The 14,782-nt window shown below is 47.3% G+C and overlaps 2 protein-coding genes across 2 annotated transcripts; both read right to left on the bottom strand.

Moving 5' to 3' along the window:
• Positions 1-1,325: 1,325 nt before the first annotated feature.
• On the bottom strand, positions 1,326-4,802 carry LOC125520462 (D-3-phosphoglycerate dehydrogenase 3, chloroplastic-like). Its single transcript, XM_048685386.1, has 5 exons — positions 3,958-4,802; positions 2,789-3,165; positions 2,479-2,589; positions 2,303-2,398; positions 1,326-2,215 (listed from the first exon to the last, which is right to left on the bottom strand). The coding sequence occupies exons 1-5, from the start codon at positions 4,538-4,540 to the stop codon at positions 1,544-1,546; spliced, it is 1,839 nt and encodes a 612-aa protein (XP_048541343.1). The 5' UTR covers positions 4,541-4,802; the 3' UTR covers positions 1,326-1,543.
• Positions 4,803-12,418: 7,616 nt separating this feature from the next.
• LOC125520192 (F-box protein AFR-like) lies at positions 12,419-14,065 on the bottom strand. The gene has a single exon (XM_048685033.1). The coding sequence runs from the start codon at positions 13,938-13,940 to the stop codon at positions 12,783-12,785; it is 1,158 nt and encodes a 385-aa protein (XP_048540990.1). The 5' UTR covers positions 13,941-14,065; the 3' UTR covers positions 12,419-12,782.
• Positions 14,066-14,782: the final 717 nt, after the last annotated feature.

Below are 14,782 nucleotides of genomic sequence, written 5' to 3'. Positions count from 1 at the left end.
CTAGATCGATTCACCCAAGCAAAGCTAGATGGAAGCACACAAGCAGGCGGCAGCTTGATTGACGTGCTGCCTAGCACATGCTCATCTCACCGTGTAGATGTACGTGAACCAGCTCCCTTCCGCTGCACAATAATCGGATCGATTCTCTTAACGACTCGCCCTTGGAACTCTTGTAACTTGGCGGCAAAACAGAATGGAGATAATTTTGTTGATGCGTGCAACTTGCATTTTGGGGGGGGGGGGGGGGGTTTCCTTGATTTATATACAAGAGTACATGAGCCGTGCCAACCAAGCCAGAAGAAGGATTGGGCACTGCCGTTGCATGCGCCTTCTAGACGCAATTGAGAGCTTCTGTGCAGTGTGAATTGACTTTTATATTTTTGCATCAATTTTTTTAAGCTGATAGTTCGCCACACCTTAATTTTTTTCGTCGGTCGTGTTCAAGGGGGTGCGACCGGCGTCGGTGCGCTAGGTCGGGTCAGCGGGTTGGGTCACAGCGGTGTGCGTGCGTGTGTAGTGTGTCTACTTGTAGCAGTTGTATGTGTATGTGCTCGTAGTAGGCAGCGCTGTGCGCGTTCGTGCGCGCTGGCCGGGCGGATCGCTCGCTCCGCTACGTGCGTGTATGCACAGGAGACGTAGGCGCTGCGTAGCTGTAGGACTACAAAGCCGCGGACGCGAACATATACTTGCTGAGAAAAGTCTGAGCACTGGTAATAAAAGGTTGTACGTGCAGCCGGGCGTTCGTCGCCGGAAAATCTTCATTGTGTTCTTCTCTTTCTTCTACCTCCGTCCAGCTGAGAGAGAGAGAGAGCTAACTAGGGCTCCCCCAACAGACACTAGGAAAATAAGGCTAGATAGGGGAGAGTTAGGGTGAATGTGACCAGTCGCAAACCCAAAATCATTCACTGCTATTAGACACTCCCAAGAGCAGAATGTGTTTCAGGTTCTGAGGAGATCCAACTTTGAATAGACTGACAACACTCTTCACCTCTACTAATTGTTACAATTTTCCCTTTTTGTTATTAACGATGTCGTCGTGATTGGTTATTAACGATGTCGTCGTGATTGGGAGAATGTTATCAGCGAGAACGCTGAAACACGAATGCAGTGATGTCTCATTTAACTACACCACAAATGCGAAACATGCTGGCTAAATAGGATGAAACTGAGCCTACTTACAGTTGATTATCAGATCAAGCAATTTGTTTCAGAACCGTGGTCTTCGGTTCAGCATCCAGAGAAATTTGAAGCCATAAATTACTTTTGTGGATGATATGTCTATCCAAAAAGTTCTGAAGGCATAGCAAAACAGAGATCATACGAGCTAGCAGCAACAGTAGGATCATCGATTCAAAAAGTAGGACACCAGGCCCAAGAACAGGCCTCACATTCCGCGCATTTGTTCGTAAGATGTATCTACCAGCAGCTTCTCCAGGTGGGCTGAAAATTATAATTCTACACAGAAACTAAATAAGCTTGCAAAAACCACCCATACTAGTAAAGCAGGAGATGTTATATAGAAATCAATCAACCTATACATTCTCTAAAGCTTTAGAAAGACAAACTCCTGTACCGAGGGCGTCTCCCCGATCAACTTGAGAGCTTCCTTATCAGGCTCCTCATCAATCCCAATGGCCATGATGGCCTGCTTCCCTGGAGCAATCCTGCCAACGCTCATAAAGTTGACATTCAGGTTCATCGTCCCGAGAATCGATCCCACCTTGCCGATGATGCCCGGCTGGTCGACCTGCCGGCACAGCAACAAGTTGCCCTCAAGGCTGACGTCGACGCTGAAAGGGCCGACGAGCGTGAGATGCGGCGTGCCATCCTTAACCTTCCCCTCCACCCTGATGTCACCGTCGTCGGACAGCGCGCCGGCGAACTTGGACTCCACATTGGCAAGCTGGACCTGCATGGAGTTTATAGGGACCTCAGGGGAGCCGTCGAGGAGAATCTGCTCCTCGATTATGCGGAGCCCTCGTTGCTTGGCGACGTAGTCAGCATTGACAATGTTGACAAATGCACTTGAAATGGGTTCGACGATGCCTTTCGTGACCATGGCGCGGAGAATTCCTGTGTCCAAGTCATCCGGGTCTCTAGCCGATGAGTAGACGACCTTGACTGCCTTGATCCCACTGCCACCAGCCACGAGTTGCACGGCAAGACGTCCCAGCTTCTCAGCAAGGATGACATATGGGGATAACTCGGCTAAAATCTGTCGGAACAGATGAACTGTTCAAACTGAAGCAGAGTGTGCATTATGCTGTAAGTACAAAAGCATAGTCCTTGGCAATGGGAGTACCTCAGCAGAGACCATTGGGGCATTGACAGCAGTGGCAGCCAGTTCACCTTTCAGTGCACCGATAACAGCCTCTGCGATTTCAAGGGCAACGCCTTCCTGTCGACAAACACGGGCAAAGTTAAGAGGATAAGCTCGTAAGATGCAGTACAGAGATTGTTGCAAAACAAACAGCAAACCTGTGCTTCTGTTGTGCTAGCTCCAAGGTGCGGTGTCACTGTGACATTTTCATGGTGTACTAACTTGCTGTCTTTCGGCGGTGGCTCTTCAAAGAACACGTCGAGTGCTGCCTGACAGACATTGCGAAGCAATGAGAAAAAGGCCAATGGAAACATTTTGAAACAAGAAAAGAAAAGAAATGTGTACTGTCTATGCTAAATAATACACAATACCCAAGATAATGGCATAACTAGATGAGTCATGACAACTGTTTGACAGCAATATGCACTATCTACATCTGGATCAATGGACATGACAAAAAAAGACTACCTGTGCAACAGTCCCATTATCAAGTGCTCTCAGCAATGCTTCTTCATCAACCACTCCACCCCTCGCAACATTGATAAGCCTTACTCCTTTCGTCATTTTTGCAAAAGTCTCGTCGTTGAAAATTTTTGTTGTTGATGGTGTTAGAGGCATATGCAGTGATATGAAGTCTGCAGTGGAGATGGCGTCATCGAACGATACGAGATCTACACCGATAGCTCGGGCTCTATCGACGGGGGCATATGGGTCATGAGCAATGACATCCATTCCAAGTCCTTTCGCGCGTCGAGCAACCTCTGAACCAACCTTCCCGAAGCCCATAATAGCTATTGTCTTTCCAACCAAGGAAACGCCGACATATTTGCTACGCTGCCATTTGCCTGAATATGCACAAAGCAAATCGTGACACTAGATTAGCACGAGGTGCAGCGCAGCACGATGAATATTTCCACTGCTACTTAAGCATTTCATCATTCGAACTTGCCATGTTGATAAATGTTCTGAAGTCTGAACCAAACAATTACTCTGTTCTTGCACACAATGACTCAAATTTATGTAGTTCTGTGTTCAGTTTCAGTGTACTAATTCAGTATGACGCGCATAGTGTAAAGTTTCAGTTTACTGATTCAAGCTAGCAACGATAAAAAATATAAAATAGAACGAAGCTACAGTAATATTGGTAAAATTCCACCGAACGAAGCTACAGTGTAAAATTATTAGGTGGATCACCAAACAGGATCAAAATATTGGTAAAATGTAAAATGGAGATAACTGTTCTAGTAGATTCACTGTGGAAAATTAACTGGAAGAGAACACATTTCCATACTAAAAGTCTTAAAAGTCTTAACAGCTACTAGTACTAAGTTGCAGAGCAATCATATATTCTATAGAGCAACAGCAACAGACTTATAGCTAGTTTTTTTTTTTTCCAACATATATCAATGCTGAAATTTTAAAATCAGATACTAAAATGCAGATGTGATACATTAAGTAACTCCAGAAAAAAGTAAGTCGAACACTCAACAGTGTGCGTCGTTCAGAACACATCATCACATCATACTTCGGTCGACCGAATTGCTCCCGTGGCCGTGGGTATCCACCAGACCTTATCCATCTACCTACGCAGCGTGTGGTGGGAAGAGAAAACGGAGGGGGCGCACGCGCGCACGTACCGGTCTTGAGGGAGGCGTCGGCCTGGGCGACATTGCGGGCCATGGCGGCGAGCAGCGCGACGGCGTGCTCGGCGGCGGCGACGGTGTTGGCGGTGGGCGCGTTGACGACGAGGCAGCCGGCCTCCGTGGCGGCCTGGAGGTCGACGTTGTCGATGCCGACGCCGGCGCGGCCCACGACGCGCAGCCGCCCGCGCGCCGCCTCGAAGACCTCCCGGGTCACCCGCGTGGCGCTGCGCACCACCAGCGCGTCCACCAGCGACACCTTGGCGCGCAGCTCCTCCGCCGTCAGCTCGTACGCGCAGTCCACGTTGGCGAACGCCCGCAGCAGCTCCAGCCCCGCCGCCCCCAGCTTCTCCGTCACCAGCACCGTCGGCCGCCCCCCGCCCGCCGCCCTCGCCGCGACCCCGGCGGCCCTGGCAGGTGGCGACGATAAGGGCGCCGCCGCGTGCCTGGCGCGGAAGCGGACGCCACGGTGGGGTGGGAAGGCGCGTCCTGGCTGCGTCAGGGCCAAGGACGGCGCCGCTCCGGCGGCGGGCTCGGGCTGCGCGGCGAGGAGGTGGCGGAGCGGCGTCGCCAATGCCATGGCGTAGCTGTGGGCAGCAGGGAGCGCGGTGTGGGCTGCGTGCGTGATTGGTTTGACGATCGGAATCTGGAACGCTTGTTGTTCGGCGGACGATGGGAGGCGCGTGTTCCGCCTAGCGAGTGACAGCTTTGCTCCCTCGCTTATCTGCAGACTGTTTGCACAACATTTCAGTAAAAGCAAAGCTGGAGGCCCCTTGTCACAGGCACTCCTCCAAATTCCCAAAATCTTGTACTAGTACTAACGATGAAGAAATTCAATAAAAAAAGATTAAACATGTGCTACTCCCTTCGTCCCATAACGTAAGACGTACACTAGTGTCAAAAAACTAGAGTCAAAAAATATCTTCCATTATGAGATGGAGTGTCAAAAAAGTCTTACATTATGAGACGGATGGAATATACATCATGTCATGGGAATCCAAATCCAAATTTCAACCACAGCTCTTTAACACAAATATATACAAATAGAGCTATCAATGGCACCGGCTAGTTCAATTAAACTGGGCTGTGAATTCGGCCCATTGATAAGGACCATCAATGTCGATTTCGTCTCCTTCTTCTTCTTCTTCTTCTTTTTCTTCGGGGGCAATTTTTGTTTTGTCTTTTTCTTCTGAAGCTACATATATATCTGGTTTGGCTTTGAAATAACATGGTGCAATACATAAATGTAAACATCACTGTTCTGAGTTTATTGCACCATTTTGAAGAACCGTCAAACAGACCAAATAATGTGGGTGTACCAAGAGTACTCAATGGCTGGGATTATAAGATGCATTCACAACGAAGTCGTAAAGAAAAGGTTTTCCAAAACTTCTCTCTCGACCGTCAAATCGCCATTATATATGGTATGGTTGTAATGTTTATTTAGTAGTTCAAAACGAAATGGGGATGGCCGGGTGTTAACAACATGTCCATCGATATGGATGCGATTTTAACCAGACAAATGGCACCATGTAGATTGGCAATTCTTCAAATATGTAGTGATCTATTTCATTTTTTTGCCAGATCTCTTCAATACCAGACTCTTCAAGTTCGAACCTGCAAGGCTTCAACTCTTAGTCTGGAAGCTATGTCTGAACCGAGGGGGATATGTCGTATGCGGATGGTTTGGTGTTTGTTCAAGAATTTAGACAAGCTTGATTCGTGTTATTAAACTGGATTGAAATAACCATCTCGCGGTTATTGTAGCTTTGGCGCATGTTCTTTTTGTACTTGTTTCATTTCCAACTTTGTCAGCAACATCACTATAATGCTGGAACATTCTTTTTCTAACTTCACAAGTTTAGAAGGTTCATCCAGTCCAATTACGCCAGAGCTATGTATCGCCTACCGCGAGGCAGAGCTCAAGCTCGCCTTCAGCGTGGAGGTAACTGGGTCGGCCCAATAGTGCAGCTCCGGACACGTGTTTTTTTCTCAGCGGTTTCTTAATGGGGGGTATCACTGTTTTCTTCAGTTTTATTTGATTTCCTTTCTTTTTTATTTGATTATCTTTGTATCTTTCTTCGGGTTTCCTTGTTTCGTTTTTCCTTTTTCACCTATTTTCTTCGATTTTTTTCATTTTTTATACCAATTATACATTTTTCATATAGAGCAGGAATATTTTTTCATAAACGTTTAACATTTTTCAGATATATTAGTAACATTTTTTGTACAAAATCTAAAAATTTCAAATAGGTTTTGATGTTTCTTTCATACACATTTTACATTTTTTGGTACACATATGAAACATTTTAATAGATGTTTAGCATTTTTTTAATACACGATTAACATTTTCAAATACATATTTATGCACATTTTTAATATGTATTAATAATTTCTTTAAAATACAAGTTAAAACATTTTTATGAATGATGCAAATATGTTTTTAAGTACGCGAACAATTTTTATATTGTATAAATATATTTTAAGTCAATAACATGTTTTTGAAGCGCATGAACATTTTGAAAATGGAACCTAATTTTTTGAATTGGCCAAAAACATTTTTCTGAAATACACGAGCATTTTTTACAATGCATAAGATTTTTATAAAAAATACATAAATTTAGAAACACGTTAACATTTTTTAAATGACACAAAACATTTTGTGAATGATATCAAAACTTTTACACTAACACAAATTTTACATCGTGCTAACATTTTAAAAAAATCATGGTAAATATTTAAAAAATGAAGTACATGTAGTTTTTTTTGGAATATATGTATCTATATTATTTTCAAAAATATATAAGTATTTCAAAAATAAATAACTAATGAAAAAGGATGAACGCTGAGTTGGGGTAGCCCATTTGTGGCGGCCTTGAGTCGAGGGGATGGATTCTCTTGCAGAAAGCGACACATATCCCCACCCATGCAGCCACACCGAGCACCCCATTAAATGCCCGCTGGTCTTATATGGCCCGTTTGAGTAGATTGGACCAAACGAGTAAATAAATGGTACCTAGCCCCAATATAATCTTATGTGGGGCCGTTAGATTATATTTATCATCCTATTTTATTACTTAATGATGACCCACCTCCATTGGAACAAAAATGGAGTGAGTTTTAATCATTAACCATAGTTATTCGTTTCAGATATCATTTTGACGTAAAAAACGTTAGATCTGGTATTACCAATACGATAAGATCAGAAAAGATGCAACTACATATGGTTACTTGCTAAGAATCTTTTTTCGGTTATGATGGATAGATAGGTGCCACCCATACATGGATGAAACAACAAAAGTATTAAAATAGAATAAAATAACAGAAAGATGGACCGCTTAAATAAGCTCGAGTGAAAGTTGACCTCGCAAAACTCGGAGGGCATCGCCGCCGAGTTTCACCATATTTGGCAAGGTAACCAGAAACACAATGCACTTTTTTTCCCTTTGACGTGTGAGCGTGTGCTTGGGTTTAGTGTTGATCGAGTTAGCTCAATAACTATTATGGAAAGCCCATCCTAATGTGAGTGATCTCTGCTCCGTTTCCTTAGAGTCGTCGGTGTCACATCCGAGACAATGACTGGTTCTCCACCTATAACGGGGATAAAAGGATAGAATTATGAGACTAAAAATAAAGTTGCGGCGACACAAAACTGCCTATAAAAAGTGAGCACCAATTGGAAGTGCAATGACGATTAACTTAGCACAATGACATCATGGAACTCGGAGTTTCACCATATTTGGCAACGTCGTGAGAAAAGCAAGGCACTTATTTCCTCTCACATGTGTGCGTGTGCTTGGGTTTAGTGATGATTGAGTTAGCACAATAACTATTACGGAAAGCCCATCCTAATCTAAGTGATCTCCTCCGATTTTTCTCGGGGCCTCTGGTATCACAACCGAGACAATGACATGTTCTCCACCCATAAATGGATGAAACAACATCAATGTGAGGATAACACAAAGTTGCGGCAAGACAGAACTCTACTTATACTCCCTCCGTTCTAAAATAGATGACCCAACTTTGTACTAAAGTTAGTATAAAGCTGAGTCATCTATTTTGAAACGGAAGGAGTAGATAGTATGCGCCAATTGAGAATGTGGTGATGGTCGATTTGGCACGATGACGCCGTAGGACACGGAGGGCGTCGCCGTCGCCATTTTTTGACACGGTGACAAAACATCAAAACATCATCAATAGCAATATAAACGTTGCAGAAACACGAGGCACCTCTTTTTTTTCCTCTGACGTGTGAGCGTGCGTTTGCGTCCTCAGATCACTCGATCCAACGGCCACGCGAGCTTTCACGAGCAGGCCAGCAGGGGAAGCAGCGGCGTCGAGTGCGAGGCCGCCAGGAAGAGTCAGCGGAGGAATCCAACCTCCGCGCGCACGGCGGCGTGACGATTGCTGCGCCCCGCGGCGCGCTCTGCTCTGCCACCGGCCATCCAGTTTCAAGTGCCGCCGCATGATTGAGTTGCCCCGGAGGAGACGGCCTGGCCAGGCCATCAACTGGCGCAAGTGGCGCCTTGCCTGCCACTGCGATCGATCAACTGGCACAACCCCATCGGCGTCAGGCCACCGGCCCGCCGGCCGGCCGGCCCCGTGCGCACGCTGCTGGCCATGCGCACGGCAGCTCACGTTTACACCGCAACTTGTTGGAGCTGAGAACAACTCAGAGCAAGCTCGGGGCCTGCATCTGCCGCGCTCGAAGCTGTCTTTCCATGCAGGTCTGAGCTTTCTCTTTGGCGCTGTGCAGACATAAATAAACTACTCCTAAATCAGTTGAAAACTCTTGGATCCATTGGCTGGTACGTACTAGAAGAAGTACAGTACTATATATAAATTCTAATTAAGGAGGAGGATTAAGTAGACTTTGTTCGGGCGTGGGCTGTGGGATCGCCGTGCACAGGCAGGCAGGCACACGCGCGCACTGACACACCTGAGCTCACCACCAGCTGTGTCCTGCCATGCGCGCACGAACTGCCCCCATTCTTTACTGCTCATCAATCATTCCTCCCGATCGCTTCCTTACCATAAGATTATACGTATTCGGTGGAGCATGACGGTACTCCAGTAGCTCCAAAAAACAAAGGGTGTACGTATATTTGGACAGTCCATTCTCCATCAGTGTGTTTGCTACTGCTACCCTACGGGAGCGGTAAGTGGTTTTCCTTTCAGATATGTTTCACCCAAAAGTTTATGGCCCAAAAGTACTTCCTGTTAGCAAACTACTGAAAATTTTCTAACAAAAAAAAATGCTTCCTCTGTAAACTAATATAAGAGCGTTTAGATCTCTGTAAACTAATATAAAAGCTCTTATATTAGTTTACAAGAGGGAGTACTGAAAATTCTTTTATTTCCCCATAGGCTGTATGGTATGGGAAACAAAAATATCCCAAATGTTGCCATCTTAAAAAGGCATGAGTTTCATGCTCATGATAAAAATTCTACAAAATTTTTGGCCATTTTCAAGATTCATGTAATTTAAAAAGGAAATCCATCTTAAAACCCAAACAAAGTTGCCATGTTATGTAGCATAAAAACTGCCAAGTATGCCATCGTAAAAACAGAAAAGTTTGCTACGGTATGTTAAGATAAATTTCCAAGGCATGCTCAAATAATTTACCGTGGTACTTCAATTTCTTTTCTGCCGTAGTTTGTTCAAAAATAATAATGTTGTGCACAATAAAATTGCCATGGTTCAAAAATAATTTACTAAAAAAGAAATTGACATGGTAAGCTCAAAAATGAAAAATGGTGTGGTACGTACAAATAAATTTTCCATGGTACAAAAATAAAATTTCCACGATAGAAGTAAGAAAAAGGAATTTTTCATGGTACAAAAAAAATTAAATTTGCCATGTGAATCTATTCTGAAAATGGATTTCTAAATTTTTCTATTTGATTTAAAAAAATTGCCATGTATTTTGTGAGAAAATTTTCTCTTTATTTTGCCATGGACCAGTAACAAGCTAAGAAAATTGCCACGTTATCTATAATAACATGGCAAACATTGTATAGTACTTGAAAGGATATACAATGTGCACATCATATGAAAATTATATAAATTCGCCATAATTAGAAAAAAATGCTACGAATTTGCCCATGTGAGAAGTAATACAAATTATTGTTGCCATGTTACAAAGAATAAATTTCCAAGCTACAAACATAAATTTCCACTCATAAAAGTAAGAAAAAGAATTTGCCAGTGTATAAAAAAATTCCATGTGATTTTACTCTAAAAAAAGGGTTTCTTAATTTTGGCCATGTGATTTTGCAAAAACATTGTCATGTCACCTTAAAAATTGGCCATGCTTTTTGTGAGAACATTTTCTCTTTAATTTTCTGTGGAAGAAATAACAAGTTCAGAAAATTGTCAAGAATATATACATTTGCCCTATGGCAAGTTTAAAAATCCATAGGTATGGCATGTAGACATTCCCGAAGATTTATACAGTTTGCCATGTTTTGAAAGCAAAATGTTTTGAATTTGCCATGTGACCATATATGAATTTGCCATGTTATGAACATTCTTAGCGATTTTTTTTGCAATTATCCACGGCAATATATAATCCTATCCAAGATCCTGGAAAAATTTCCATGGGTGAAAACCTAAATATACCATGGCAAATGTGCCATGTTTTGAAAAAAAACTAGGAAGTTCTGAATTTTATATGTGACCATTGGAAACATTTTACAGATATACTATGTTTCCATGTTTATAAGGTGCACACAAATTCCGACTTGCCATATGGTGATATGAAAAGGGCATAATAAGTATCAGCTAATGAATACAAATTTGCCATGCATTTCTGTCTGCAAGATGGATAAAATTTCAGGAAAAATGTATCAGAAATCTTATGCTCAAGATGGAGCAAGTGCATCAAATATATTATTATTACATGCCCATTTTCTGCAACACCTCAAAAAATGTGTGAAAAAACTAATGCTTAAATATTATTATTATTACTATTATTATTATTATTACAAATGGTCATAAGAAGTAAAAAAAAGCATTCTAAACATAATGTTGCAAGTTACATTGAGGAATCTGCAGCACTGAATGGCCACTGCCGCCGCCAGAGCAAGCCGCTGAGGCGCCGCTATCGCCTCTTGCCCACGGAAGCCGGGTTGACTTAATTGACGACAAATGGGAAGTTTTCATGCGCGTAAGGACTAGCACGCCAGAATCGCCATCGTCGTCATTGGACCCTTGAATCGACCCGAAGCAACTGGCATCATATTCTCGCAGTCGCACACGCACGATGAATAGCCCTATTATGCACTGTTTCTAAGAGATGATAGAAATGTACGCTGAAGTGTTGTCGTCTGCATCTTGATGAATGGACTCAAGGAGGATCGAAGTCCGGAAGATTGGCTCGAAGAAGACGAAGCATGAATAAAGACACCATATCGACTCCAATCCAGCGCTTCAAACAAGGTCCACGCGGAAAATTAGTGTAGGAAATAAAACGCTCTAAGGCCTCCTTTGGTTTGTAGGAATTTTATAGGAATTTTATAGGATAGGATTTGCAAAGGGAAAAAAATTGAAGCCATTTGGTTTGTAGGAATGGATTCTATTCCTACGTAGGATATGAAGCAATCCTTCACATTTTAGAAGAAAAAAACATTAGCTAAGACTCAATGAAAAAATTTCTATTCTATGCATCAAATGACATCTCTTTCTCTATATGCATGTCATCTCACTTCTTATAATTTTTCTATCCTATGAACCAAAGAGGCCTAAAACTTTTACAAGAGGAGTGGAATCAAAGTCCATTTGTGCAGTAGTACCACCGGGCTAGGACCCTAGGAGCGGAGCTAGGACGGACCCTAGCGGGCTACCACCACCACCCACGCGACGCCGCCATTATGCGTCCCCCATCCCGCGCCCTTCCACTAGGCGCGGTCCGGGCCACAGACGTCGCCGTCGCGCCATGATTAGCGCCCACTCCCCCCATTAGAATTGGAAGGAAAAAGAAGCCACTCGCGTCTATCGGGCCAGGAGGAAAAGAGGAGATACCAATCCGTCCCACCCCGTGGTGTTGGGTCGAGAGCGAGACCGTCGAGGCCGCTCCGCCAGCCCCGTCCAGATCGCAGATCCGCCCCCAATCCCCGTCCCATCCCCTGCTTTTCCCGCACCAGCACCACCAACAATGGTCCACCGTCGACTCGTTTCCGTGCTTTGCTTAGCAAGCCACCGCCCACCCGCGGCTCTTGATCGATCGACCGTCGGTCGGCCATCATGCGCGCCTGCTAAATATGACAACCCGGGCCGACGGGCGACGGGACGGCGGGGAATATGTATTCCGAGAGCGCCCTGGGAGTGATAATCTGGGGCATTCTTTCTTCTTTCTCGCTTTGCCCGTCGTCCGGACATACTATGCCGTTGACGTCGAGCTCACTCCACGCCGTCGCTCCAAGTACGAAACGCAACGCAAGGGGAAAAATGCTCTGATAAAGCGGGAAATAAAGCCTGGTGGACTGCTACGAGCCATTGCTGCAGGTGTAATCATTTTGCCCTTTACACGCACGCACGCACGCACGCAAGCTTCCTCCCCTGCTCTGCTCTGCTCTGCTCAGCAGGCTCCCGCACCGGTGGCTGACGCGCGGGCCCCGCATGGCAGGCCTCGCCGCCCGCCCGTGCGCTCGGCTGGCTAGCAGAGTACTAGTAACAGTAGCTGCCCGACCGCTGCGGCGTCAGCAGTGAGCTACTGGCTCGGCGATGACGGAGGCGCTGGTGGCTGACGTGCGGGCCCAGGGTCGGGTCTCCTTTCCCTTTCCCCCGCCGGTGCCTGGCGCCGACGAGCTTGGTTGGCGGCTCAGGCGTAGAGGACCTGCACGTTGCACGGCGCCAGCCCGACGAACTCCTCGGGGCCCTTGACGACCTCCCACTCCACCCGCTCCTCCTCCGTGCCGGCGCCGTGGTTGGCGGCGGACACGACGGTGCCGACGGCGACGTCGAGGCCCGCGCCGACCACGTAGATCCTGCGCCGGCCGCCGCCGACCTCCTCCAGCTGGCCCGCCACGACGTGCGGCCGCCGCACCTCCTGCGGCACCCCGCCGCCGGCCACCATCCGCCACTCGTCCCGCGGCTCGTCGTACCGCTTCAGCCGCCACTCGCCGTACTCGGCCACGATGTACATCCGGCCGCCCGACACGGCGCAGGAGCCCGTCCACCCCTCCCGCATCCCGCGCGCCATCTCGGACCACGCGTCCGCCGCCGCGTCGTACACCGCGCCCCGCGGCGCGCGCTCGAACGGCCACGCCCACCCCTCCGTCACGTACAGCTTGCCGCCCGCCGCCGCCGCGTCGTACCTCGCCACGGCCGCGCCGCCACGGGGAGCCGCGGGCGACCAGCGACCGGCCTCTGGGTCGAACACCTCCGCCTCGCCGTCCTCGCCGGCCACCACCACGCGCCCGCCCACCTCGCCGGCCGCCATGTAGCCCCTCGCCGTCCTCATGCCGCCCACCTGCCCCCACCCGTTGGTCGCCGCGCTGTAGACGGCCACGCTGCTCACGGCCTTGTCGCCGCCCTCCTCCACGCCGCCGATCACGTAGATCTCGCCGCGCGCGGGGAGGCCCACGACGGCGAACGAGCCGGCCGCGGCGCCGCAGGGGACCGGGGGCAGCAGCAGCCAGCGGCGGGAGAAGGGGTCGAGCGCCTGGCACTGGAGGCGGCGCGAGACGGGGTCGAAGGCGAAGGCGAAGAGGAACGGCAGCGAGAGCGAGACCGTCGCCGCCGGCGGGGCCGAGCCCTTGGTCTTGGCGGCGGCCCCCGGCGCGTCGGTGAGGAACCGGTTCCAGTTGGAGGAGACGGTGCGGAACAGGCGGTGGTAGAGGAAGGGGAGGTGGAGGAGGCACTTCTCGGCCACCTCCTCCGGCAGGCCGGGGATGAGCTCCATCGCCCCCTCCTCCTCCCTCGCCTCCTCGCCGCCCGCGCCCAGCACCTGCTGCTTGCACGCCGACGAGAAGCTCATCGCACCTGCTGCCGGACGGCGTTCTTGCCGCGGTTTTGGGATGGAACTCTGCTGGGCGGGGCGGGGTAGCGTTGCTCTGAGCTTTGCTCTGGTCGGAATGGAGGATTGTGGGGGAGGGAGGGGAGCGGTGCGCAATTTATAGAGGTGTACGAGTGGGAAGCGGGTGGGCGCACTGGCGCTGGCTGGCTTTTTTGCCATTGCGCTCGGGCGGGCCTGTGGCGCTGCCTGTCAGAGCTTCGGATCTGGCGATGCGATACGGAGCGTTCTGGCCGTCGGATCCTTTTTTTCAGCGCTCAGATCTGGACTCTGGAGTGCTATGCACACAGCTCTGGGCGGAGGAGCACCCAAAACCGCACATACAGCCTTCTTGAGGACGCTTATCCAATTGACTTTTCTTTATGCTTACAAGGCCTCTTTATTTTTCTCGGGAAATTACGGGATCGAAGATGTTTGTCCATTGGCCTTTCGTTCTGCATACAAGGCCACTTTGTTTTCCCAGTGAAATTAGGGGATAGACGATGCTTATCCAATTGGCTTTTCGTTTCTGCTTACATGGCCACTTTGTTTTTCTTGTGAAATTGTGGGAACGATGATGCTTATCCAATTGACCTTTCGTTTTTGCATACAATGCCACTTTGTTTTTCTTGTGAAATTGTGGGATCAATGATGCTTATCCAATTGACCTTTCGTTTCTGCATACGAGGCCACTTTGTTTTTCCTGTGAAATTGCGACATATAATTTGGTTTAACAGAACATGGGTTACATGTCATTACAAATACATCAAACAAATTTCTTTGAATGACATATAGCTCACATTTTTTGGGTAAAATTAACGATCAAA

Source organism: Triticum urartu, chromosome 7 (genome assembly GCF_003073215.2).
Source record: "Triticum urartu cultivar G1812 chromosome 7, Tu2.1, whole genome shotgun sequence".
Taxonomy (NCBI): domain Eukaryota; kingdom Viridiplantae; phylum Streptophyta; class Magnoliopsida; order Poales; family Poaceae; genus Triticum; species Triticum urartu.
Note: the sequence above shows the minus strand (reverse complement) of the source record. Positions and strands in the feature narration are given on the sequence as shown.